Source organism: Procambarus clarkii, chromosome 50, assembly GCF_040958095.1.
Source record: "Procambarus clarkii isolate CNS0578487 chromosome 50, FALCON_Pclarkii_2.0, whole genome shotgun sequence".
Taxonomy (NCBI): Eukaryota; Metazoa; Arthropoda; class Malacostraca; order Decapoda; family Cambaridae; genus Procambarus; species Procambarus clarkii.
The window spans coordinates 8,782,116-8,809,531 of record NC_091199.1 but is presented as its reverse complement, the minus strand read 5'-3'; the positions used below and the strand labels follow the sequence as shown (position 1 = coordinate 8,809,531).

At 41.7% G+C, this 27,416-nt stretch overlaps 5 protein-coding genes across 5 annotated transcripts in view; all 5 read left to right on the top strand.

Moving 5' to 3' along the window:
- Window positions 1-1,355, top strand: part of LOC138351643 (FMRFamide-related neuropeptides-like) — a gene marked incomplete at its 5' end in the record, with an annotated part of 2,735 nt that extends 1,380 nt beyond the window's left edge. The window contains one exon of the mRNA XM_069303648.1: window positions 298-1,355. Coding sequence (XP_069159749.1) covers window positions 298-862 — 565 coding nt within the window. The remainder of the gene's footprint in view (window positions 1-297) is intronic.
- Window positions 1,356-4,672: 3,317 nt separating this feature from the next.
- LOC123772796 (FMRFamide-related neuropeptides) lies at window positions 4,673-6,989 on the top strand. Its single transcript, XM_069303327.1, has 4 exons — window positions 4,673-4,685; window positions 4,828-5,118; window positions 5,615-5,659; window positions 5,933-6,989. The coding sequence occupies exons 1-4, from the start codon at window positions 4,678-4,680 to the stop codon at window positions 6,558-6,560; spliced, it is 972 nt and encodes a 323-aa protein (XP_069159428.1). The 5' UTR covers window positions 4,673-4,677; the 3' UTR covers window positions 6,561-6,989.
- Window positions 6,990-9,837: 2,848 nt separating this feature from the next.
- Window positions 9,838-11,832, top strand: LOC138351642 (uncharacterized). The gene is made up of 4 exons (XM_069303647.1): window positions 9,838-10,052; window positions 10,126-10,488; window positions 10,881-10,925; window positions 11,205-11,832. Exons 1-4 carry the CDS (start codon window positions 9,838-9,840, stop codon window positions 11,830-11,832), a joined length of 1,251 nt encoding a protein of 416 aa, XP_069159748.1.
- Window positions 11,833-15,489: 3,657 nt separating this feature from the next.
- On the top strand, window positions 15,490-17,141 carry LOC138351641 (FMRFamide neuropeptides-like; the record flags this gene model as incomplete). The annotated part of the gene is made up of 3 exons (XM_069303646.1): window positions 15,490-15,791; window positions 16,188-16,232; window positions 16,514-17,141. Coding segments are annotated over 3 exons (975 nt in total), but the record flags the coding sequence as incomplete, so codon positions are not given.
- A 2,586-nt stretch (window positions 17,142-19,727) lies between these two features.
- LOC138349756 (FMRFamide-related neuropeptides-like) lies at window positions 19,728-24,234 on the top strand. Its single transcript, XM_069303645.1, has 5 exons — window positions 19,728-19,868; window positions 21,413-21,723; window positions 22,127-22,171; window positions 22,427-22,516; window positions 23,076-24,234. Exons 1-5 carry the CDS (start codon window positions 19,728-19,730, stop codon window positions 23,614-23,616), a joined length of 1,128 nt encoding a protein of 375 aa, XP_069159746.1. The 3' UTR covers window positions 23,617-24,234.
- Window positions 24,235-27,416: the final 3,182 nt, after the last annotated feature.

Below are 27,416 nucleotides of genomic sequence, written 5' to 3'. Positions count from 1 at the left end.
TTGTGTTGAGAATTCATCAATCTCCATAAAAGTATATAACAGGTTCAAAACATTGAAGAAAAGCTTCAGATATAAGAACAGTTCTCTAAATATATGATCGAATGAATTCAACATAATCCAGACGTAACATAATTTCCATTCAGACCCGTCCACTGCTGTTAATAGTTCCTGAGTCATATATTCTAGTGCACTTGTTAGTTATGTTGTTTCACAAACTTTCGTTCACATAGTTCAATACGTTATACTCACTGCATCTTTCCTTGACAGACACCGTCCAGGCAGCCGCAGTTTCCTGAGATTTGGCCGCTCCGTGAACCGTCAGCTTAACGCCCTGTCTTGTGATGGCTGTGATGAGCACAACTACCCAGGAACCAACCCTATCTCACCACCCATCCCTGTCCAGTCCATGGTTCCCGCCAAGCAAGACATCGCCCACACCATCGAGTCCCCAGAACCCGATGACAGCACTTCTCAGCGCATGAAGAGAGCCGCAGTTCCAACCGCTAATGACTACGGGTCAATGTCATCCTACAGCCCCATCGTCTGGGCCAGAGGATTCCAGCCTGAAGAAGAGATAATTACCGTGTCCTCAGAGGATCCACAGGACGTAAACAAACGCGCACTTGACCGTAACTTCCTGCGCTTCGGCCGTGATGGTAACTTCCTGCGCTTCGGCCGCAATCGTAACTTCCTGCGCTTCGGCCGCAATCGTAACTTCCTCAGATTTGGCAAGCGGGACAGATCCAACGAATACCCGCCCTCCGAGTCCAGTGAGTCCAGCGAGTCCCTGGTGGCGGTGAGTCCAGCTGAGTACTCCCGCAACGTGAGGGCGCCCCAGAGAAATTTCCTCAGGTTTGGTTGAACTGGAAGAGGAAACTTGCCACCACTCCTAAGCCCCCGATCTTTCCTCGTCCCCTTAGTGACCTTGTCAACACCTTAATATACCCGAGTATAGCCCAATTCCGCCCATGTTAGCAGCCATGTCGTTGAGAATAAAGACGAATAATGCTTCACAATCCTCATCATTTACAAAACAGTCGTGTACAGAAAAAGAACAAAACCGTCAAAAACTCAAGTGACTATGAATCATTGGGAATGTATGTACACATTTGTTATTATTAACCTTCAAGTGTTAAGGTGTTGAACAACAATGAATAACAATGGTTGATGTGTATAACCAAAATAAGCAACACCTGAGTGTTTGTATGCCAATAATGTATATATATCTCTACAGAGTCTATTGTGTCCTAGTCATCAGTGCTTGGTAGTGGGTATTCATACTTACAAATTAACTTGAGTTATATGTGTAAATATATATTTCCATATTGAAAATCATTTTAGTTTTTTGAAAAAATGCGCATCTAAGATTAGAAAACTTTTACAGTTATATGAAGAACTGTTTACCTGTAGTGTATGGTGGTGACATCGACAGATTTTGTTGACAATTAAGAACTTTATGAAGTACATACTAACGTATACTTAACTTATACAATGATAAAATAAAATATGTATAATTTTATCAAAGTCTGAATACTTGTAAGGTTATATATTATATAACTTCATTGTCTTTCTCCTTTATAGTTTTTAAGTATTTATAATACTTGAGCTGTGATATCTCTTATACATGGGATTCTTTTCAATAAATGACCTGATAATCTACTTAACTTCTTTTAATTACATAAAACACCTAAACCCACATCATTGCTACATATTAAAGCTAAAATATATTTGATATTGATACAAGAACAAAAAATAATGATAGAGTTTCACAACGTATAACACTAGTATACTAGTGAGTGACTTGGGAGTGTTTGGAATATAAACAAATGATTAAATTGATTATTTCATCAACCAATCGCAGCTATGTTTAGAGATATGAGAACTGGACATTTACTGAAAATTAAGGATCAGACAATGAAAAAAAAATCTAACTGATTTAAATTATAGGTTATCTTCTTGGAAACATTAATACTAGTATCGTAACCTTCTCTACTTTAAATACTTTCAAAAATCCCAGTCACAGAGAGATGCAAGTCAGAAATACCGAAAAAGTCGGCAGATATGCTACCAACTCTACTCTACGTAGCTGAAACATTTGACACTAAACACCTCAATGAACCTTTAAAAAGTCAGGTCATAACTTGGTTCGTCTTCTTTCAGTATTACTAAGAGAGAACTGCCAGTGGAGGAGAGATATCATTACTAAGATTGAAGGGATTGTGAGGTTAGATACCCTCACTTAGACAGAATGGGTGTTTTCTATTTCACTTTTAAAATGTGTCTGTGTTTTATATTTTGTGTTTCTATGTGTATATGTTCTTTTTTTGTCTTTCTCTATGTTGACATGCATCCATATGTTACGAAAGAATATAATAAAAACGACAAAATTAAAGTGAACAAATTTTAGTTTTTGAATCCCTCTATAAAAGTCTACGGAATATGATTGATATATTTCACTAAGTATAAGTCTAGATTTTAGGAAAATATTTAAAATAAAGTTAACAAAGAACCTTGTGTAAAAATCATTGTAAATGTTATTTAATACGGAAATGCTTTTTTCCTGCATGATGCTTTTTCTAATGCATCAGAGCAAATATATTTGATTGTGAGTTATTTTCTTTCTTCAAAGTCTAACACTAGTTAGAGGGGTTTTACTAGAATAGAATATATTCATAAATCTCCAAAGTGGAATCACAAACAAAAAGAAAACTTGTATCAGGAAGAGATGGATCCAAAGTCTAATGGCCTCTGGTTAAAGATCGCCAGTAGTAATAATCTGTAGACATAATCGCACCACTAAACCGGCAAGACGGGACTCTCACAACCAACAATCAGGAAAAGGCTGACCTACTGGCAAACCATTCTGCTTCCAAGAGGCAAGTCACTGATGCAGAACGACAACTTTCACAGCTTGATCTGTACATTGTGTCTAAGTTGTCTGGCGTTGTTATTCAACACGATGAAGTCCAAATATACATAAATCACCGGATATAGGTAAGGCAATGGGGCCGGATAGGGTCAGCCCAAGACGGTTACACCGACCTACTGGCTTCGCCTCTCACACGCTTCTACCAACTCTACCTAGGTCAAGGAATTTAGTTCCTCCTTATGGAAACAAGCAGATACATCTCCAGTCCACAAACGATGAGTCGTTCAAGTTATTGGGAAACTACAGACCAGTGTCTGCTTTCAGTTGCTGGAAAATTTCTCGAGACATTAATCACTTAGCAAATTTCAGCAATTTTGACCATCACTGGATAATATATGGCAGTCAATTAGTTTTTTTGGGAAAAGTCCCTCTTCTGTTGACCCTTTGCTGAACCTCTCAAGTAAATAGAATCAGGGACTGGATGACTTCACAATAAGCTGAGTTGTTGTACCGAACATTCTAGGAACCTTTCAACGGGTATGTCACTCTGGGCTACAAGATAAAACTCCAAGCACTTTCTATTTAACTTTCATTTTACTGTTAATAAAGAACAACTTTCGAGAAAGCGCGATGGGTGTTTCCTCAGTGTTGCAGAATCTGAAAACAACTCAGTTGGTGGCGGCATACGCCAGGTAGTGTGAACAGCACTTTGTTGATTAATGTCTAAGTCAACAATATACTTTGCACCATCCCTAAAGATGAGATTTATGATTATGAATACTCTAAACATTTTATGTGGAAAAAAAGATATACCAGCTACTTCGAGGCTCATTAATCATAAACTTTCACCAATATCAACATGGAAAAGGCAAGGGTAGGTAAGTATGTCAAAAAATACAAGAGATTATGATAAAAATACAGCACGAGATTGCGACTGAGTAAGGTATACAGGTGCAGGGAAAAAACCTTGTATCACAGACGAAGTTTACACCGCAGTTTTGAAGTAAGACTCTCCAATAGCCATGAACAGTGACTTTTTCTCCTGCTTCAGTACCAAGATGAGTATACACGGCTCTACTGGATGGCCCTGACGCCACTCACCCCCATCCCTACCGTAAGAATTTTGGGACAAAGTAGAACACCTTGAGAGACGACTCACCTCAAACCTTGGGTCGTTCTGTCTGTGCTGGTAAGTACATCAGAGCCTTCAACACCGCAGAGATGTAAACACACTTACTATTATGTACAAGGAAAATGTTCTCAAGGATTCCCATTTAGCACAAATTTGCGGAGCACAAGAAGTTGACAATCACACAACAAATTGACAAAAACAGCTCTAAGTTGCAATTTTTTGTAAAGAACATCAACATAATTTAAAATGAGCTCTACACAAAGTTGAGAGAGAGAGAGAGAGAGAGAGAGAGAGAGAGAGAGAGAGAGAGAGAGAGAGAGAGAGAGAGAGAGAGAGAGAGAGAGAGAGAGAGAGAGAGACACTAAGCGAATAAAATGAAAGTCTTCTCCTACCCACAAATAATTTATAGAAAGAAGAGACTGTACCAGGCAAATCAGCTGCCGAACGTATCTTATATCAGAGATGAACAATGACACTTCTCCCCGGTAGGGGAGAGAGGAGACATGGTCGGTGGGCGGCCAATGGCCATGTAGGGGAAAAAGGGGGCGTGGTCAATAGTGGGCGGGGCAAGAGGGCAGGGGTGGTGATGGGAGTGTGGGAGTGTGGGTGGGTGGGGTTGTCGGAGGTTGATATAGGGCTCTCACCCAACCACACCATCGCACTCTCACACACTACCATGACAAGGTAAGTTGCTCCTGCCTCCTCCAGACTGCTAGGAACCACCTAGCACACAGGAGTCCTGTGTGCTAGGAACCTCCAAGGTACTGGTGACTTCCTCCACACACACACACACACACAGTAATCAGTGTACTTCTCTACCCCTCAGGTCTTGCATGATGCCTCTAGCAGCCTGGGTGTTACTGGCAACCTTCACCTGGTGTTCCTACGCCCACGCCGCCCATGCAGCCCCAGTCCCGCCCGTCGTAGCCGCCCTCAGCTCTCCCTCTCAGGGCTTCGACTCCAACAACAGCGAAGACGACTCCATAGCTCAGCCTGAGAAGAGATTACTCAAATATTTCCTCCCTGGAATCCAGGCATGGATGGACGATGGCGGAGACTTGTACCCCATCAGTCAGGAGGGCTCCAAGAGAGCCTACAGCGATAGGAACTTCCTGAGGTGAGCATGTTGTTGGTGTTGTTGTTTGGACGTGAGGAGGGAAACCGGAGGCTTCAGTGAGACAGAGAACGGGAAGGTACAGTGTGAGAAAGGGATGCTGAAACTTTGGATTGTTTTTGGATGACTTGAAAGAAAATGTGAGGCTGAAGTTGTAGATAACATGGATATTCAAGCCCAAGTTATGGGGGGCAGTGAGTGTAGCATCATATGGAAGTTTACTTTTGGTCGTGCTGAAAGAAGGACGAACCACGATATGAGTTGGTTGAAGAAAGTGAAATGAGTGTTCAAGTTCAAGTTCAAGTATGTTTATTGAGATAAGCAATAAATACATCTCAAAGGGATAGAGTAGCTTAGGCTATTTCTACCCCCCAGTGAAATGAGTGTTTGATGTAAAGAGCTTCTTCTATGTCGAGCTCTTTAGCTATTATATCTATTGATGATTTCAATGTATTCGTCTTCACCTTCATCATTAATCACCTTTGTGTTTCTTCTCCAGGTTTGGACGCAGCGATGTGGACAAGAGAAATCGTAATTTCCTCAGGTCCGTATTGTGGAAACACAAAATATTTCTTAACATTCTTCTATAACATTTTCTTGAAAATCGAAGGTCCTACTCTTATTTTCGAACATTAACTTGCACCTTATCTGGGACACGAGATTTAATAATTAATTTGGTGTAGAATTTTGAAATGTGTGAATACATATTTTCTGTTTAACATAATTCAGTGGCTTAGTCGTTGTTTCCTTCGATATTATATTGACATTCTTAAATGAAGATACCCAGAAACATACATAAATAGCCTCGCTACCACAGGTTCGGACGCAGTGATCTTGGTGACTACGACAACAGCGACGACGAGACTTTCAACGACTCACACGTGAAACGAAGCCGAAGCTTTCTGAGATTTGGCCGCTCCGTGAACCGTCAGCTTAACGCCCTGTCTTGTGATGGCTGTGATGAGCACAACTACCCAGGAACCAACCCTATCCCACCACCCATCCCTGTCCAGTCCATGGTCCCCGCCAAGCAAGACATCGCCCACACCATCGAGTCCCCAGAACCCGATGACAGCACTTCTCAGCGCATGAAGAGAGCCGCCGTTCCAACCGCTAATGACTACGGGTCAATGTCATCCTACAGCCCCATCGTCTGGGCCAGAGGATTCCAGCCTGAAGAAGAGATAATCACCGTGTCCTCCGAGGATCCACAGGATGTAAACAAACGCGCACTTGATCGTAACTTCCTGCGCTTCGGCCGTGATCGTAACTTCCTGCGCTTCGGCCGCAATCGTAACTTCCTCAGATTTGGCAAGCGGGACAGATCCAACGAATACCCGCCATCCTCGCCCTCCGAGTCCAGCGAGTCCCTGGTGGCGGTGAGTCCAGCTGAGTACTCCCGGAACGTGAGGGCGCCCCAGAGAAATTTCCTCAGGTTCGGTTGAAATAGAAGAGAAAACCGGCCACCACTCTTAAACCTTCGACGATATACTGAGAAATTAACTTTAGGTATATGTGTAAATATTTATTTCCGCATTGAAAATCATTTGAGTTATGTGTTGAAATGCACATTTAAGATTAGAAAACTCTTACAGTTATATGAAAAACTGTATTGTTTACCTGTATTGTATGCTGGTGACCTAGACAGGTTGTGCTGACGATTTAGAACTTTATGAGGAACATACTAATGTATAAGGAACTTATACAATGATAACATTTAATATATGATTTTATCAAAGGCTGAATACCTGTAAGGTTATATATTATATAACTTTAATATATTTCTCCTTTATAGTTTCTAAGTATTTAAAATACTTGAGCTGTGATATTTTTTAGACATGAGAATCTTTTCAATAAATGACCTGATAATATTACATAAATTCTTTTAATTACATAAAACCCACTAACCCACATACATGTATATCATTGCTACATATTAACGCCAGAATATATTTCTTATTGATACAAGAACAAAAAAGAAAGATAGTTTCACTACGCATAACACTAGTATACTAGTGAGTGACTTGCGAGTGTTTCGAATATAAACAATTGATCAGATTGATTGATTCATCGACCAATAGCAGCTCTGCTTAGTTATCAGAACTTGCCATTTCTGAAAATTAAGGATCAGTCAATGAAAACAAAAAAGGCAAAAATCTAAGTGATTGAAATTATAGGTTATCTTCTTGGAAACATTAATTCTAGCATCGTGAACGTCTCTGATTTAAATACTCTCAAAAATCCCAGTCACAGAGAGATGCTTGTCAGAAATACCGAAAAATTCGGCAGATATAGAACCAACAGTTGACTCTACATAGCTGAAGTATTTGACACCAAACACCTTCATGAACTTTCGAAAAGTCAGGCCATAACTTGGTTTGTCCTCTTTGAGTATTACTAAGAAAGAACTGCCAGTGGAGGGGAGATATCATCACTAAGACAGTAGAGGTTGTGAGGGTAGATACCGTCACTTAGACAGAATGGGTGTTTTCTATTTCATTTTTCATATGTGTCTGTGTTTTTAATTTTGTGCTTTTGTGTCGAGATTGTTGTGTTTTTCTATGTTGATATGCGTCAATATAATTAAAAAGAATATAGTAAAACTGAGAAAACAAAACCGGAAAAAATAAAGTTTTAATCCTTTATCAAAGTCTTCGGAACATGATCGATATATTTCACTAGGAATGAGTCGGAATTTGGGGAAAATAGTTCTAATATATTAAACAAAGATCCTTGTGTGAAAATCTTTGTAAATGTTATTTAATACGGGTTTTTGCAATGCATCAGGGCAGATGTATTTGACTTGGAGTTATTGTCTTTCTTCAAAGTCTAGTACCAGTTAGATGTGTTTTACTTGAATCGAATTTATTTAAATATCTTCAAAAGAGAATCACAAACAAGAAGAAAACTTGCATCAGGAAGAGATGGATTCAAAGTCTGATGGCCTCTGGTTAAAGATCGCCAGTAATAAACATCTGCAGACATAATCACACCACTAAACCGGCAAGACGGGACTCTTGCAACCAACAATCAGGAAAAGGCTGACCTACTGGCAAACCATTCTGCTTCAAAGAGGCAAGTCACTGATCCAGAACAACTTTCACAGCTTGATCTGTACATTGTGTCTAAGTTGTCTGGCGTAGTTATTCAACACGATGAAGTCCAAATATACATAAATCACCAGATATAGGTAAGGCAATGGGGCCGGATAGGGTCAGGACATGAATGTTACGCCAATGTGTCGCCGTGCTGGCTTCGCCTCTCACACGCCTCTACCAACTGTACCTAGTTCAAGGAATTTGGTCCTTACGGATAGAAGCAGATACATCTCCAGTCCAAAAACGATGAGTCGTTCAAGTTATTGGGTAACTACAGACCAGTGTCTGCTTTCAGTTACTGGAAAATTTCTCGAGACATAAATCTCCGCAAATTACAGAAATGTTGACCATCATTGGAAACTATATGGTAGTCAATTTGGTTTATGGGAAAGGTCATTCTGCTGTTGATCTTTGGCTGAACCTCTCCCCTAAATGGCATCAAGGACTGGATGACTTCACAATAAGCTTACTTGTTGCACTGGACATTCCAGGAGCCTTTCATCGAGTATGACACTTTGGGCTACCAGATAAAACTCCAGGCACTTTCTATTTTAAATTTCACTTTACTCGTAATATATAACTACTTTCGATGAAGCACTCTGGGTGTTTCTCTCAGTGTTGCGAAATCTGAAAACAACTCAGTTGGAGGGAGCATACCTCAGGACGTGAGATAAGCGCTTCGTTGTTGAATGTCTAAGTCAAGGGTATACTACACCTTATCACTGAAGCTGAGACCTATGCTCATGAGTCTCTAAACTTCTAAAATCTGGAAAAGAAGAACTTCCAACTACAACGAGGCTCATTAATAATAAGTTTTCACCAATATCTACCAGAAAAAGGCGATGGCAAGTCACATCAGTCAAAACAATACAAGCGATCATGACAAAAATACAGCATGAGATTCTGACTGAGAAAAGTATACAAGTGGTATAAACCTTGAGTTTAGAGACGCAGTTTATATTTCAGTAATGACGTCTGACTCTCCAATGGCATAGAAGAGTGCCCTTCTTAACCTAGCAAGAAAGAAAACCAACAAACACACAGCCTTACGACGAATCTCCAACTTCGGTACCAAGATGAGTATGCACGACTCTCCAAGATGGCCTGACACCCCCCCCCCCTCCCCTCATACATCCTTCCTTTAGATTTTTGGACAAAGTAGAAAACCTTGGGAGAAGACTCAACTCAAGTCTTGAGTCGTTCTGTCTGTGCTGGTAAGTACATCAGAGCCTTCAACACCGCAGAGATGTCAGCACACTTACTATTATGTACAAGGAAAATGTTCTCAAGGATTCCAATTTAGCCCAAATTTGCGGTGCACAAGAAGTTGACAATCACACAAGTTGACAAAAACAGCTCTAAGTTGCAATTTTTTGTAAAGAACATCAACATAATTTATAATGAGCTCTACACTAAGTTGAGTGAGAGAAAGAGAGAGAGAGAGAGAGAGAGAGAGAGAGAGAGAGAGAGAGAGAGAGAGAGAGAGAGAGAGAGAGAGAGAGAGAGAGAGAGAGAGAGAGAGAGAGGGGGGGGGGGGCTTTTCCTACCCACAAATAATTTATAGAAAGAAGAGACTAAATCAGAGCAATAAGGTGCCAAACGTATCCAATATCAGAGATGAACAATGACACTTCACCACGGTAGGGGAGAGAGGAGACATGGTCGGTGGGCGGCCAATGGCCATGTAGGGGAAAAAGGGGGCGTGGTCAATAGTGGGCGGGGCAAGAGGGCAGGGGTGATGATGGGAGTGAGGGAGTGTAGGTGGGTGGGGTTGTCGGAGGTTGATATAGGGCTCTCACCCAGCCACACCATCGCACTCTCACACACTACCATGACAAGGTAAGTCGCTCTTGCCTCCTCTAGACTGCTAGGTGCTAGGAGGTTCCTAGCAAACAGGAGTCCTGTGTGCTAGGAACCTCCAAGGTGCTGGAGACTTCCTACACACACACACACACAGTAATCAGTGTACTTCTCTTATCCTCAGGTCTTGCGTGATGCCTCTAGCAGCCTGGGTGTTACTGGCAACCTTTACCTGGTGTTCCTATGCCCACGCCGCCCATGCTGCACCAGTCCCGCCCGTCGCAGCCGCCCTCAGCTCTCCCTCTCAGGACTTTGGCTTGAGCAACAGCGAAGACGACTCCGTAGCTCAGCCTGAGAAGAGATTGCTCAAATATTTCCTCCCAGGAAGCCAGGCATGGATGGACGATGGCGGAGACTTGTACCCTATCAGTCAGGAGGCATCCAAGAGAGCCTACAGCGATAGGAACTTCCTGAGGTGAGCATGTTGTTGTTGTTTTGACGTGAGGAGGGAAACTGGAGGCTTCAGTGAAACAGAGAACGGGATGGTATAGTGTGAGAAGGGGATGCTGAAACTTTGGATTGTTTTTCGATGACTTGAGAGAAAATGGGAGGCAGGAGTCACAGATAACATGGATATTCAAGCCCAAGTTATGGGGGGCAGTGAGTGTAGCATCATATGGAAGTTTACTTTTGGTCGAGCTGAAGGAAGGACGAACCAAGATATGAGTTGATTGAAGAAAATTGAATAAATGTGTTTGATGTGAAGTGCTTATGCTATGTCGAGCTCTATTGTTATTATATCTATTGATGACTTCGATGTATTCATCTTCATCTTTATAATTAATCACCTTTGTGTTTCCTCTCCAGGTTTGGACGCAGCGATGTGGACAAGAGAAATCGTAATTTCCTCAGGTCCGTATTGTGGAAACACAAAATATTTCTTAACATTCTTCTATAACATTTTCTTGAAAATCGAAGGTCCTACTCTTATTTTCGAACATTAACTTGCACCTTATCTGGGACACGAGATTTAATAATTAATTTGGTGTAGAATTTTGAAATGTGTGAATACATATTTTCTGTTTAACATAATTCAGTGGCTTAGTCGTTGTTTCCTTCGATATTATATTGACATTCTTAAATGTCAATAGGGATACCCAGAAACATACATAAATAGCCTCGCTACCACAGGTTCGGACGCAGTGGTCTTGGTGACTACGAAAACAGCGACGACGAGACTCTCAACGACTCCCTCGTGAAACGAAGCCGAAACTTTCTGAGATTTGGCCGCTCCGTGAACCGTCAGCTTAACGCCCTGTCTTGTGATGGCTGTGATGAGAACAACTACCCAGGAACCAACCCTATCCCACCACCCATCCCTGTCCAGTCCATGGTTCCCGCCAAGCAAGACATCGCCCACACCATCGAGTCCCCAGAACCCGATGACAGCACTTCTCAGCGCATGAAGAGAGCCGCCGTTCCAACCGCTAATGACTACGGGTCAATGTCATCCTACAGCCCCATCGTCTGGGCCAGAGGATTCCAGCCTGAAGAAGAGATAATCACCGTGTCCTCAGAGGATCCACAGGACGTAAACAAACGCGCACTTGATCAAAACTTCCTGCGCTTCGGCCGTGATCGTAACTTCCTGCGCTTCGGCCGCAATCGTAACTTCCTCAGATTTGGCAAGCGGGACAGATCCAACGAATACCCGCCATCCTCGCCCTCCGAGTCCAGCGAGTCCCTGGTGGCGGTGAGTCCAGCTGAGTACTCCCGCAACGTGAGGGCGCCCCAGAGAAACTTCCTCAGGTTCGGTTGAAATAGAAGAGAAAACCGGCCACCACTCTTAAACCTTCGACGATATACTGAGAAATTAACTTTAGGTATATGTGTAAATATTTATTTCTGCATTGAAAATCATTTGAGTTATGTGTTGAAATGCACATTTAGGATTAGAAAACTCTTACAGTTATATGAAAAACTGTATTGTTTACCTGTATTGTATGCTGGTGACGTAGACAGATTGTGCTGACGATTTAAAACTTATGAGGAACATACTAATGTATAATGAACTTATGCAATGATAACATTTAATATACGATTTTATCAAAGGCTGAATACCTGTAAGGTTATATATTATTTAACTTTATTATCTTTCTCCTTTAAAGTTTCTAAGTATTTAAAATACTTGAGCTGTGATATTTTTAGACATAAGAATCTTTTCAATAAATGACCTGATAATATTACATAAATTCTTTTAATTACATAAAACCCACTAACCCACATACATGTATATCATTGCTACATATTAACGCCAGAATATATTTGTTATTGATACAAGAACAAAAATAAAGATAGTTTCACTACGTATAACACTAGTATACTAGTGAGTGACTTGCGAGTGTTTCGAATATAAACAATTGATCAGATTGATATTGATTCATCGACCAATCGCAGCTCTCCTTAGATATGAGAACTTGCCATTTCTGAAAATTAAGGACCAGTCAATGAAAATAAAAAAAGGCAAAATCTAACTGATTTAAATTATAGGTTATCTTCTTGGAAACATTAATTCTAGCATCGTGAACGTCTCTGATTTAAATACTCTCAAAAATCCCAGTCACAGAGAGATGCTTGTCAGAAATACCGAAAAAGTCGGCAGATATAGAACCAACAGTTGACTCTACATAGCTGAAGTATTTGACACCAAACACCTTCATGAACTTTCGAAAAGTCAGGCCATAACTTGGTTTGTCCTCTTTGAGTATTACTAAGAAAGAACTGCCAGTGGAGGGGAGATATCATCACTAGGACAGTAAAGGTTGTGAGGGTAGATACTGTCACTTAGACAGAATGGGTGTTTTCTATTTCACTTTTCATATGCGTCTGTGTTTTGTATTTTGTGCTTTTGTGTGTGTGTGTCGAGATTGTTGTGTTTTTCTATGTTAATATGCGTCAATATAATTAAAAAGAATATAGTAAAACTGTAAAAACAAAACCGGAAAAAAATGAATTTTTTATCCCTTTATCAAAGTCTTCGGAACAAGATCGATATATTTCACTAGGAATGAGTCGGAATTTAGGGAAGATATTTCTAATATATTTAACAAAGATCCATGTGTGAAAATCATTGTAAATGTTATTTAATATGGGTATTTGCAATGCATCAGGGCAGATGTATTTGACTAGGAGTTATTGTCTTTCTTCAAAGTCTAGTACCAGTTAGATGTGTTTTACTTGAATCGAATTTACTTAAACATCTTCAAAAGGGAATCACAAACAAGAAGAAAACTTGCATCAGGAAGAGATGGATCCAAAGTCTGATAACCTCTGGTTAAAGATCATCAGTAATAAACATCTGCAGACATAATCCCACCACTAAACCGGCAAGACGGGACTCTTGCAACCAACAAACAGGAAAAGGCTGACCTACTGGCAAACCATTCTGCTTCCAAGAGGCAAGTCACTGATGCAGAACGACAACTTTCACAGCTTGATCTGTACATTGTGTCTAAGTTGTCTGGCGTAGTTATTCAACCACGATGAAGTCCAAATATACATAAATCACCGGATATAGGTAAGGCAATGGGGCCGGATAGGGTCAGGCCAAGACGGTTACACCAATGTGTCGACCTGATGGCTTCGCCTCTCACACACCTTTACCAATCTACCAAGCTCAAGGAATTTGGTCCATACGGAAACAAGCAGATACATCTACAGTTCACAAACGATGAGTCGTTCAAGTTATTGGGTAACTACAGACCAGTGTCTGCTTTCAGTTACTGGATAATTTCTCGAGACATTAATTTCCGCAAATTACAGAAATGTTGACCATCATTGGAAACTAAATGGTATTTAATTTGTTTTATGGGAAAGGTCATTCTGCTGTTGACCTTTTGCTGAACCTCTCCCCTAAATGGCATCAAAGACTGGATGACTTCACAATAAGCTCAGTTGTTGCACTGGATATTCCAGGAGCCTTTCATCGAGAATGGCACTCTGGGCTGCCAGTTAAAACCACAAGCACTTTCTATTTTAGATTTCATTTTACTGATAATAAATAACTACTTTCGATAAAGCACTCTGGGTGTTTCTCTCAGTGTTGCGGAATCTGAAAACCAGTCAGTTGGAGACAGCATACCTCAGGAAACTTGATAAGCACTTCGTTGTTTAATGTCTAAGTCAACGGTATACTACACCTTATCATTAAAGCTGAGACCTATGCTCATGAACCTCCAAACTTTTTAAATATGGAAAAGAAGAACTTCCAACTACAACGAGGCTCATTAATAATAAGCTTTCACCAATATCTACCAGAGAAAGGCGATGGCAAGTCACATCAGTCAAAACAATACAAGCGATCATGACAAAAATACAGCATGAGATTCCGACTGAGAGAAGTATACAAGTGGTATAAACCTTGAGTTTAGAGACGCAGTTTATATTTCAGTAATGATGTCTGACTCTCCAATGGCATAGAAGAGTGCCCTTCTTAACCTAGCAAGGAAGCAAACCAACAAACACACAGCCTTACGACGAATCTCCAACTTCGGTACCAAGATGAGTATGCACGACTCTCCAGGATGGCCTGACACCCCCCCCCCCTCATACATCCTTCCTTTTGATTTTTGGACAAAGTAGAAAACCTTGGGAGAAGACTCACCTCAAGTCTTGAGTCGTTCTGTCTGTGCTGGTAAGTACATCAGAGCCTTCAACACCGCAGAGATGTCAGCACACATACTATTATGTACAATGAAAATGTTCTCAAGGATTCCAATTTAGCCCAAATTTGCGGTGCACAAGAAGTTGACAATCACACAAGTTGACAAAAACAGCTCTAAGTTGCAATTTTTTATTAAGAACATCAACATAATTTATAATGAGCTCTACACTAAGTTGAGAGAGAGAGAGAGAGAGAGAGAGAGAGAGAGAGAGAGAGAGAGAGAGAGAGAGAGAGAGAGAGAGAGAGAGAGAGAGAGAGAGAGAGAAACAAACAGAAAGGCTTTTCCTACCCACAAATAATTTATAGAAAGAAGAGACTGAATCAGGCAAATAAGGTGCCAAACGTATCCAATATCAGAGATGAACAATAACACTTTACCCCGGTTGGGGAGAGAGGAGACAAAGTCCGTGGGCGGCCAATGGCCATGTAGGGGAAAAAGGCGCGTGGTCAATAGTGGGCGGGGCAAGAGGGCAGGGGTGGTGATGGGAGCGAGAGAGTGTGGGTGGGTGGGGTTGTTGGAGGTTGATATAGGGCTCTCACCCAGCCACACCATCGCACTCTCACACACTACCATGACAAGGTAAGTCGCTCCTGCCTCCTCCAGACTGCAAGGAACCACCTAGCACACAGGAGTCCTGTGTGCTAGGAACCTCCAAGGTGCTGGTGACTTCCTACACACACACACACACACACACACACACACACACACACACACACACACACACACACACACACAGTAACCGGTGTACTTCTCTCATCCTCAGGTCTTGCGTGATGCCTCTAGCAGCCTGGGTGTTACTGGCAACCTTTACCTGGTGTTCCTACGCCCACGCCGCCCATGCTGCCCCAATCCCGCCCGTCGTAGCCGCCCTCAGCTCTTCCTCTCAGGGCTTCGGCCCCAACAACAGCGAAGACGACTCCGTAGCTCAGCCTGAGAAAAGAATACTCAAATATTTCCTCCCAGGAAGTCAGGCATGGATGGACGATGGCGGAGACTTGTACCCCATCAGTCAGGAGGGCTCCAAGAGAGCCTACAGTGATAGGAACTTCCTGAGGTGAGCATGTTGTTGTTGTTGTTGTTGACGTGAGGAGGGAAACTGGAAGCTGTAGCGAGACAGGGAACGGGAAGGTATAGTAAGAACGGGATGCTGAAACTAGGGATTGTTTTTGGGTGACTTGAGAGAAAGAAAATGTGAGGCTGAAGTTGTAGATAACATGGATATTCAAGCCCAAGTTTTGGGAGGCAGTGAGTGTAGCATCAAATGGATGTTTACTTTTGGTCGAGCTGAAGGAAGGACGAACCAAGATATGAGTTGATTGAAGAAAATTGAATAAATGTGTTTGATGTGGTGCTTAAGCTATGTCGAGCTCTATTGTTATTATATCTATTGATGATTTCGATGTATTCATCTTCATCTTTATCATTAATCACCTTTGTGTTTCCTCTCCAGGTTTGGACGCAGCGATGTGGACAAGAGAAATCGTAATTTCCTCAGGTCCGTATTGTGGAAACAAAATATTTCTTAACATTCTTCTATAACACTTTCTTGGAAATCAAAGGTCCTCGTATTATTTTCGAACATTAACTTGCACCTTATCTTAGACACGAGATTTAATAACTTATTTGATGTAGAATTCTGTAATGTGTGACTACATATTTTCTGTTTAACAAAATTCAGTGACTTAGTCTTAGTTTCCTTCGATATTGTGTTGTCATATATTGACATTCTTGAATGAAGATACCCAGAAACATGTATAAATAGCATCGCTACCACAGGTTCGGACGCAGTGATCTTGGTGACTACGACAACAGCGACGACGAGACTCTCAACGACTCCCTCGTGAAACGAAGCCGGAACTTTCTGAGATTTGGCCGCTCCGTGAACCGTCAGCTTAACGCCCTGTCTTGTGATGGCTGTGATGAGCACAACTACCCAGGAACCAACCCTATCCCATCACCCATCCCTGTCCAGTCCATGGTTCCCGCCAAGCAAGACATCGCCCACACCATAGAGTCCCCAGAACCCGATGACAGCACTTCTCAGCGCATGAAGAGAGCCGCCGTTCCAACCGCTAATGACTACGGGTCAATGTCATCCTACAGCCCCATCGTCTGGGCCAGAGGATTCCAGCCTGAAGAAGAGATAATCACCGTGTCCTCAGAGGATTCACAGGACGTAAACAAACGCGCACTTGATCGTAACTTCCTGCGCTTTGGCCGTGATCGTAACTTCCTGCGTTTCGGCCGCAATCGTAACTTCCTTAGATTTGGCAAGCGGGACAGATCCAACGAATACCCGCTATCCTCGCCCTCCGAGTCCAGCGAGTCCCTGGTGGCGGTGAGTCCAGCTGAGTACTCCCGCAACGTGAGGGCGCCCCAGAGAAATTTCCTCAGGTTCGGTTGAACTGGAAGACGGAACCAGCCACCATTTGTAAACCCCCGACGTTCTCTCGTCCACTTAGTGACCTTGAACAACCCTTAATATACCCGAGTATAGCCCAATTATAACCCGCCTATTTTAGCAGCTATGTCATTAACATAAAGACGAATAATTATTCACAATCCTCATCATTTACAAAATAGTCATGTACAGAAAACGAACCAAATCGTAACAACACTTACTGACTATGAATCTTTGGGAATGTATGTACACATTCGCCAATATTAACCTTCAAGTGTTAAGGTGTTGAACAACAATGGATAACAATGGTTGATGTGTATAACCAAAATAAGCAACACCTGTGTGTTGGATGTCAGCAATGTACATATATTCATACAGAGTGTAGGAGAGGTCAAGTCATAAGTGCTCGACAGTGCGTATTTATACTTAGATATTAACTTATGTTACATGTGTAAATATTTATTTCCAAATTGAAAATCATTTTAGTTATGAGAGGAAATGTGCATCTAAGATTAGAAAACTTTTACAGTGACATGAAGAACTGTATTGTTTACCTGCATTGTATGCTGATGATGTAGACAGATTGTGTTGACAATTTAGAACTTTATGAAGTACATACTAATGTATAATTAACTTTTACACTGATAACATTTAAAATATATATATGATTTTATCAAAGGCTGAATACCTGTAAGGTTATATATTATATAACTTCACTGTCTTTCTCCATGATAGTTTCTAAATATTTAAAGTAATTTAGCTGTGATATTTTTAGACATGGGAATCTTTTCAATAAATGACCTGATATTACTTAACATCTTTTAATTACATAAAACCCACTAACTCACATACATGTATATCACTGTTACATATTAACACTGAAACATATTTGTTATTGATACAAGAACAAAAAAATAATGATAGAGTTTCACTACGTATAACACTAGTATACTAGTAAGTGACTTGTAAGTGTTTGGAATATAAACAATTGATCAGATTGATTGTTTCATCGACCAATCGCAGCTCTCCTTAGACATATGAAAACGTGACATTTACTGAAAATTAAGGATCAAACAATGGAAAAAAATCTAACTGATTTAAATTATAGGTTATCTTCTTGGAAACATTATTAATAGTATCGTAAACTGCTCTGAATTAAATACTCTCAAACATCCCAGTCACAGAGAGATGCTTGTCAGAAATACCGAAAAAGTTGGCAAATATAGAACCAACAGTTGACTCTACATAGCTGAAGCATTTGACACCAAACACCTCAATCATGAAAAGGCTGACCTTCTGGCAAACCATTCAGCTAACAAGAGGAAAGTCATTGATCGATAACGACATCCTCCACAGCTTGATCTATGCATTTTGTCTTAGTTGTCTGGCGTAGTTATTCAACACAAAGTCCAAATATACATAAATCACCGGACATAGATAAGGCAATGGGGCCGGAAAGGGTCAGGCCAAGACTGTTACACCGATGAGTCGACCTGCTGGCTTCGCCTCTCACACGCCTCTACCAACTCTACCTACCTCAAGGAATTTGGACCTCTTTATGATACAAAATTCAGGAGGGAAATAAACACGGAAAAAGACTCACGATCACTTCAACACGATCTAAGTATAGTTTTGAAATGGTGAAAAGATTGGCAGATGCAGTTTAATGCTGACAAATGTAAGGTTTTGAGGCTAGGTAATGATGATAGAGTTACAAGATTCGAGCTAGATGGTGTTGAGATTGCGAAGTCGGATTGCGAAAGGGATCTGGGAATTATGATTAGTAAGAATTTATAACCAAAAAATCAGTGCATAAATGTTCGTAATAAGGCAAATAGGACACTGGAATTTATTAATCTAAGCATTAAAAAGACATATGGAATTCTTCTTCAGCTATATCTTGCTCTGGTTAGGCCCCATTTAGATTATGCAGTTCAGTTGTGGTCGCCGTACTACAGAATGGATATAAATTCACTAGAACAAGTCCAGCGTAGGATGACAAAGGTAATCCCCCCAAATTAGAAACCTGTCATATGAAGAAAGATTGACAAAGCTTAAATTACATTCTCCAGAAAGGAGAAGAAAATGGTGTGACATGATAGATGTGTACAAGTGGGTGAATGGATAAAAGAAAGGGGATATTAATAGGTTATTAAAAGTATCAACACAAGTCAGAACACGAAACAATGGGTATAAATTGATAAAGATTTTGGAAAGACCTGGGTAAATACTGGTAACAGTATTTTAACAGTTAGGTAACATTTTTCTTGATTTGTGGAACCAATTACTGCGTAACGTGGTGGAGGTGGGGGGGTCCCTTGATTGTTTCAAGAGTGGGTTGGACATGTATATAAGGGGGGATAGGGTGGTTATAAACAGGAGCTGCATCGTATGGGCCAATAGGCCTTCTGCAGTTACCTTTATTCTTATGTTCCTATGGAAACAAGCAGATACATCTCCAGTCCACAAACGAGGAGTCGTTCAAGTTATTGGGTAACTACATACAAGTGTCTACTTTCAGTTACTGGAAAATTCTCGAGAAATTAATTTCAGCAATTTACAGTAATTTTTACTATCATTGGATACTATATGGTAGTCAATTTGGGTATTGGAAAAGGTCTTTCTGCTGTTGACCTTTGGCTGAACCTCTCCACTAAATGGCTTCAAGGACTGGATGACTTCACAATAAGCTCAGTTGTTGCACTGGACATTCCAGGAGCCTTTCAACGGGTATGACACTCTGGGCTACCAGATAAAACTCCAGGCACTTTCTATTTTAGCATTCATTTTACTGGTAATAAAGAACTACTTGCGAGAAAGCACTTTGGGTGTTATTCTCAGTGTTGCGGAATCTGAAAACTACTCAGTTGGAGGCAGCATAAGCCAGGTAGTGTGATAAGCACTTCATTTATAATGACTACGTCAACGGTATACCTTGTTACTGTAGCTGAGACCTATGATGATGACTCTCTAAACTTTAAATACGGAAAAGAATAAATACCAACTACAACAAGGCCCATTAATCATCCACTTTCCCCAATATCTACCTGGGGAAAGCGATGGCTAGTGACATCTTAGTCACAAAAATACAAGCGATTATGACAAAAATACAGCATGAGATTACGACTGAGAGAAGTATACAAGTGGTATAAACCTTGAGTTTAGAGACGCAGTTTACTTCTCAGTAATGACGTTTGACTCTCCAATAGCCATGAAAAATGACCTTCTTAACCTAGCAAGGAAGTAAACCAAGAAACATTGAGCTCTACGATGAATCTCAAACTTCGGTACCAAGATGAGTATGCACGACTCTCCTGGATGGCCTGACCCCCCCCCCCCCCCATCATCCCTCCTACCGTCAGACTTTTGGATATAGTAGAAAACCTTGGGAGAAGACTCACCTAAAGTCCTGAGTCGTTCTGTCTGTGCTGGTAAGTACATCAGAGCTTTCAACACCGCAGAAATGTCAACACACTTACTATTATGTATAAGAAAATTGTTCTCAAGGATTCCCATCTAGCCCAAAGTTGTGGGCAACATGAAGCTGACAATCACAACGGAAGTTGACAAAAACAGCTCTAAGTTGCAATTTTATTAGGAACTTCAACATCATTTATAATGAGCTGTAGACTAATTTTAAACAGAGAAAGAGAGAGAGAGAGAGAGAGAGAGAGAGAGAGAGAGAGAGAGAGAGAGAGAGAGAGAGAGAGAGAGAGAGAGAGAGAGAGAGAGAGAGAGAGAGAGAGAGACTAAGCGAATAAAATGAAAGTCTTCTCCTACCCACAAATAATTTATAGAAAGAAAAGACTGTATCAGGCCAATAAGGTGCCAAACGTATCCAATATCAGAGATGAACAATGACACTTCACCCCGGTAGGGGAGAGAGGAGACATGGTCGGTGGGCGGCCAATGGCCATGTAGGGGAAAAAGGGGGCGTGGTCAATAGTGGGCGGGGCAAGAGGGCAGGGGTGGTGATGGGAGTGTGGGAGTGTGGGTGGGTGGGGTTGTCGGAGGTTGATATAGAGCTCTCACCCAGCCACACCATCGCACTCTCACACACTACCATGACAAGGTAAGTCGCTCCTGCCTCCTCCAGACTGCTAGGAACCACCTAGCACACAGGTGTCTTGTGTGCTAGGAACCTCCAAGGTACTGGTGACTCCCTCCACACACACACACACACACACACACACACACACACACACACACACACACACACACACACACACACACACACACTCACACACACACACACACACGCACACAGTAATCAGTGTACTTCTCTCATCTTCAGGTCTTGCGTGATGCCTCTAGCAGCCTGGGTGTTACTGGCAACCTTTACCTGGTGTTCCTACGCCCACGCCGCCCATGCTGCCCCAGTCCCGCCCGTCGCAGCCGCCCTCAGCTCTCCCTCTCAGGGCTTCGGCTCCAACAACAGCGAGGACGACTCCGTAGCTCAGCCTGAGAAGAGATTACTCAAATATTTCCACCCAGGAAGCCAGGCATGGATGGACGATGGTGGAGACTTGTACCCCATCAGTCAGGAGGGCTCCAAGAGAGCCTACAGCGATAGGAACTTCCTGAGGTGAGCATGTAATTGGTGTTGTTGTTGTTGATATTTGGACGAGGACGACTCTTGTGTTATGATACTACTGAGGTGAGGAGGGAACCTGGAGGCTGGAGGGAGACAGAAAATGGGAGGTATGGTGTGAGAATGGGAAGTTGAAATTAGTGAGACTTTGGATGACTTTAAAGAAACATAATGGGAGGTATACGGTTCAGACAACATGGAGATTAAAGGCCAAGTTATGGGTGACAGTGAACTGGTTGACCATATATGATATGAGCCGAGTGATGATTGAGTATGTGTGTGTAATGTAAAGTGCTTCCGCTATGTCGAGCTCTAGTTCTTATTATATCTGTCGATGGTTTCTATGTCTTTATCTTCTTCCTCTTCATCATTAATCACCTTTGTGTTTCCTCTCCAGGTTTGGACGCAGCGATGTGGACAAGAGAAACCGTAATTTCCTCAGGTCCGTATTGTTGAAAAACTTCTTATTTCATTACATTCTTTTATAATATCTTTAAAATGGAAAGTCTTAATCTGATTTTGGAACGTTGCAAAATTATTTTGAAACTCATTTTGGAACTTAGCAGTTTAGTAGTTTTTGGAGCAGTTTAGTAGTTTTTGCGTATCAATTGTTAGCCCCTCGATATTTTGTTGTTAAATATTGACTTTCTTGTATGATGATACCCAGAAACATGCATAAATAGCCTCGCTACCACAGGTTCGGACGCAGTGATCTTGGTGACTACCACAACAGCGACGACGAGACTCTCAACGACTCCCTCGTGAAACGAAGCCGGAACTTTCTGAGGTTCGGAAGACCTGACATGGAGGACATGTTTGTCGCAGGAGGACCCATGGAGTTCTTAAACAGTCTCGAGGGTGAGGTGGTCAAGGACGACCTTCCCTTAGAGAAGCAGGCTGCATACAGGTGAGAAATGGGGCACCAGAGGTCAAAGTTAGATACAATTATTCCCATTACTTCTGTTTTGTTCAACACACGTCGAAGGGGCAAATATACGTAGATATTTGGAGTTGAGTGGAAAGGAATGAAAATGGGATAGATCTTCTTGCAAATGCACCAGACCAGCACCATAATTGTGTGATATAGGTTCAAAAAACGGTACAAAAGCTTAAAGTATGGGAACAAGATACTAAAAATATGCCGCAGTGGAATGAATATATAGTGGACCCCAGATGTAACATATCATCCAATCAGACCTCTCCACTGCTGGAGGTAGTTCCCGAGTCCTTTATCCTGTTCAAGTTGTCAGATATATTTTGTATATCTGAATTTCCTTCACACAATTCTCTATTTTATATTTACCATGTTTCTCCAGCAGACACGGTCGTAGCCGCAACTTCCTGAGATTTGGCCGCTCCGTGACCCGGCAGCTCAACGCCCAGTCTTGTAATGGCTGTGATGGACCCAAAACCCAAGGAAACAACCCCACACCCTCCTCTCCCACTCCGGTCCAGCCAAAGGCCTCTGCCAAGCATGACGTCGCTCACAAGATCGAGTCCTCAGAACCCAGGGAGAGCACTTCTCAGCGCATGAAGAGAGCAGCTGATCCAACCTTTAATGACTACGGGTCAATGTCATCCTACAGCCCCTCCTCCTGGGCCAGAGGATTCCAGCCTGAAGAAGAGATAATCACCGTGTCCTCAGAGGATCCACAGGACGTAAACAAACGCGCACTTGATCGTAACTTCCTGCGCTTCGGCCGTGATCGTAACTTCTTGCGCTTTGGCCGCAATCGTAACTTCCTTAGATTTGGCAAGCGGGACAGATCCAACCAATACCCGCCATCCTCGTCCTCCGAGTCCAGCGAGTCCCTGGTGGTGGTGAGTCCAGCTGAGTACTCCCGCAACGTGAGGGCGCCCCAGAGAAATTTCCTCAGGTTCGGTTGAGCTAGAGCAGGAAACCGACCACTACTCCTAAACCCCCGACCTTCTCTCGTTTCCTTAGTGACCTTGTCAACCCCTTAATATACCCGAGTACAGCCCAATTATAACCGCCCATGTTAGCAGCCATGTCGTTTAACATAAAGATGAATGATTCTTCCCATTATTTATGAATTAATAAGTCTCCTCATTAGATACGAAATAGTCGTGTACAGAAAACGAAGAGAATCGTCAAAATCTCAGTGACTGAATTATTGGGAATATATGTACACATACGCCAATATTAACCTTCAAGTGTAAAAGTGTTGAACTACAATGGTTTGTGTGTATAACCAAAATAAGTAACACCCGTATGTGTTTGGGTGCCAGCGATGTATATACATTTATACAGAGTCTAAGAGAGGACAAGTCATCAGTGCTCGATTGTGGGTGTTCATACTTAGAAATTAACTTAAGTTATATGTGTAAATATTCATTTCCACTTTGAAAATCATTTATATGTGGAAATGCACATCTACCAATAGAAAACTTTTACAGTGAAATGAAGAAATATATTATTTACCTTAATTATCTTTTACGCATTTGAGGAAGACAAATGAGCAATTTATGGTGTACATACTAAAATACACTAAACATGTATATTGATAAAATGTAAAGAATGTATCATTTTTTTTTTGCAAAGGCTGAACACCTGAAAAGGTTATTAATTAGTTTTTTTCCTTTATGGTTTTGAAATTTTTTTATATACTTGAGCTGCGATATATTTTAGACCTGTAAATCTAGTCAATAAATGACCTGATAATATTAACTTCTTTTGATTACATAAAACCTATTAACTCACACAAATGTAAATCATCAATACATATTTACACTATAATGTATTTCTTATTTATATAAGTATAAAAACTTATCCGTACGAGCTTATTCGAGTAACTTTACGTACAGATTTGATGCTATACTATTGAAAGACAAGCGAGTGTTTGGAAAAAAAGATTAACCAGATGAAAAAACAATTAATCGGTTGAAAAAAACAATTATTCAGATGAATAAACAATTGATCAAATTGACCGTTTCTTCGACCAATCGCAGCTCTACCAAGACGCATTAAAAAAAAGTATGATTAAGACTTTGAAAACAAAAAATTCAAAATCCAGCTAATATAAATTTTACGTCATTTTGTTAGAATAGTTTTCTTTGGCCGGGGAGGATTTACTGGGCGCAATTCCTTAACTGTAGCCTCTGTTTAACGCAACAGTAAAATGTGTACTTGGATGAAAAAACGATTCTTCGCGGCAGGGGATCGTATTCCAGGGACCATAGGATTAAGGACTTGCCCGAAACGCTACGCGTACTAGTGGCTGTACAAGAATGTAACAACTCTTGTATATATCTCAAAAAAAAAAATAAATAAAAAAAAAAAAAAATAAATACCCTCAGATATGCCATAGACAGGCAGATCGTGACCAGAATTACTGAACAATTCGGGCGATATATGCAGCTCCAACAGAGGTCTCTATACAGTCCAAGTCCTTGACACTAAACACCATCAACTTGCTGAAAGTTTCTGATGGTGCTTTTAGAAGGAAGATTTACCGTCATTATGACAGTAGGAGTTGTGAAGGAAGATTTACCGTCATTATGACAGTAGGAGTTGTGAAGGAAGATTTACCGTCATTATGACAGTAGGAGTTGTGAAGGAAGATTTACCGTCATTATGACAGTAGGAGTTGTGAAGGAAGATTTACCGTCATTATGACAGTAGGAGTTGTGAAGGAAGATTTACCGTCATTAAGACAGTATCGGTTGTTAGGAAACATATACCGTCACTATGATACTAGGGTTTGTGAAGGAAGCTACCGTCACTATGACAGTAGGGGTTGTGAAGGAAGAGTACCGTCACTATAATACTAGGGGTTGTGAAGGAAGAGTACCGTCACTATAACACTAGGGGTTGTGAAGGAAGCTACTGTCACTATGACTATAGGGGTTGTGAAGGAAGCTACCGTCACTATGACACTAGGGGTTGTGAAAGAAGCAACCGTCACTATGACAGTATGGATTGTGAGGGAAGAGCACCGTCACTATGACAGTAGGGGTTGTGAAAGAAGCTACCGTCACTATGACCATAGGGGTTGTGAAGGAAGCTACCGTCACTATGACAGTAGGGGTTGTGAAGGAAGCAACCGTCACTATAACACTAGAGGTTGTGAGAGAAGCTACCGTCACTATAACACTAGAGGTTGTGAAAGAAGCAACCGTCACTATAACACTAGGGGTTGTGAGGGAAGCTACCGTCACTATAACACTAGAGGTTGTGAAAGAAGCTACCGTCACTATAACACTTGGGATTGTGAGGGAAGCAACCGTCACTATAACACTAGAGGTTGTGAGGGAAGCTACCGTCACTATAACACTTGGGATTGTGAGGGAAGCAACCGTCACTATAACACTAGGGGTTGTGAGGGAAGCAACCGTCACTATGACACTAGGGGTTGTGAAGGAAGCAACCGTCACTATAACACTAGGGGTTGTGAAAGAAGCAACCGTCACTATAACACTAGGGGTTGTGAAGGAAGCAACCGTCACTATAACACTAGGGGTTGTGAAGGAAGCAACCGTCACTATAACACTAGGGGTTGTGAAGGAAGCAACCGTCACTATAACACTAGGGGTTGTGAAGGAAGCAACCGTCACTATAACACTAGGGGTTGTGAAGGAAGCTACCGTCACTATAACACTAGGGGTTGTGAAGGAAGCAACCATCACTATAACACTAGGGGTTGTGAAGGAAGAGTACCGTCACTATAACACTAGGGGTTGTGAAGGAAGAGTACCGTCACTATAACACTAGGGGTTGTGAAGGAAGCAACCGTCACTATAACACTAGAGGTTGTGAAGGAAGCAACCGTCACTATAACACTAGAGGTTGTGAAGGAAGCAACCGTCACTATAACACTAGAGGTTGTGAAGGAAGAGTACCGTCACTATAACACTAGGGGTTGTGAAGGAAGCTACCGTCACTATAACACTAGAGGTTGTGAAGGAAGCAACCGTCACTATAACACTAGGGGTTGTGAAGGAAGCAACCATCTCTATAACACTAGAGGTTGTGAAGGAAGAGTACCGTCACTATAACACTAGGGGTTGTGAAGGAAGCAACCGTCACTATAACACTAGAGGTTGTGAAGGAAGCAACCGTCACTATAACACTAGAGGTTGTGAAGGAAGAGTACCGTCACTATAACACTAGGGGTTGTGAAGGAAGCTACCGTCACTATAACACTAGGGGTTGTGAAGGAAGCAACCGTCTCTATAACACTAGGGGTTGTGAAGGAAGAGTACCGTCACTATAACACTAGGGGTTGTGAAGGAAGCTACCGTCACTATAACACTATGGGTTGTGAAGGAAGAGTACCGTCACTATAACACTAGGGGTTGTGAAGGAAGCTACCGTCACTATGACTGTAGATGTTGTGAAGGAAGCAACCGTCACTATAACACTAGGGGTTGTGAAGGAAGCAACCGTCTCTATAACACTAGGGGTTGTGAAGGAAGCAACCGTCACTATAACACTAGGGGTTGTGAAGGAAGCAACCGTCACTATAACACTAGGGGTTGTGAAGGAAGCAACCGTCACTATAACACTAGGGGTTGTGAAGGAAGCTACCGTCACTATAACACTAGGGGTTGTGAAGGAAGCAACCGTCACTATAACACTAGGGGTTGTGAAGGAAGCAACCGTCACTATAACACTAGGGGTTGTGAAGGAAGCTACCGTCACTATAACACTAGGGGTTGTGAAGGAA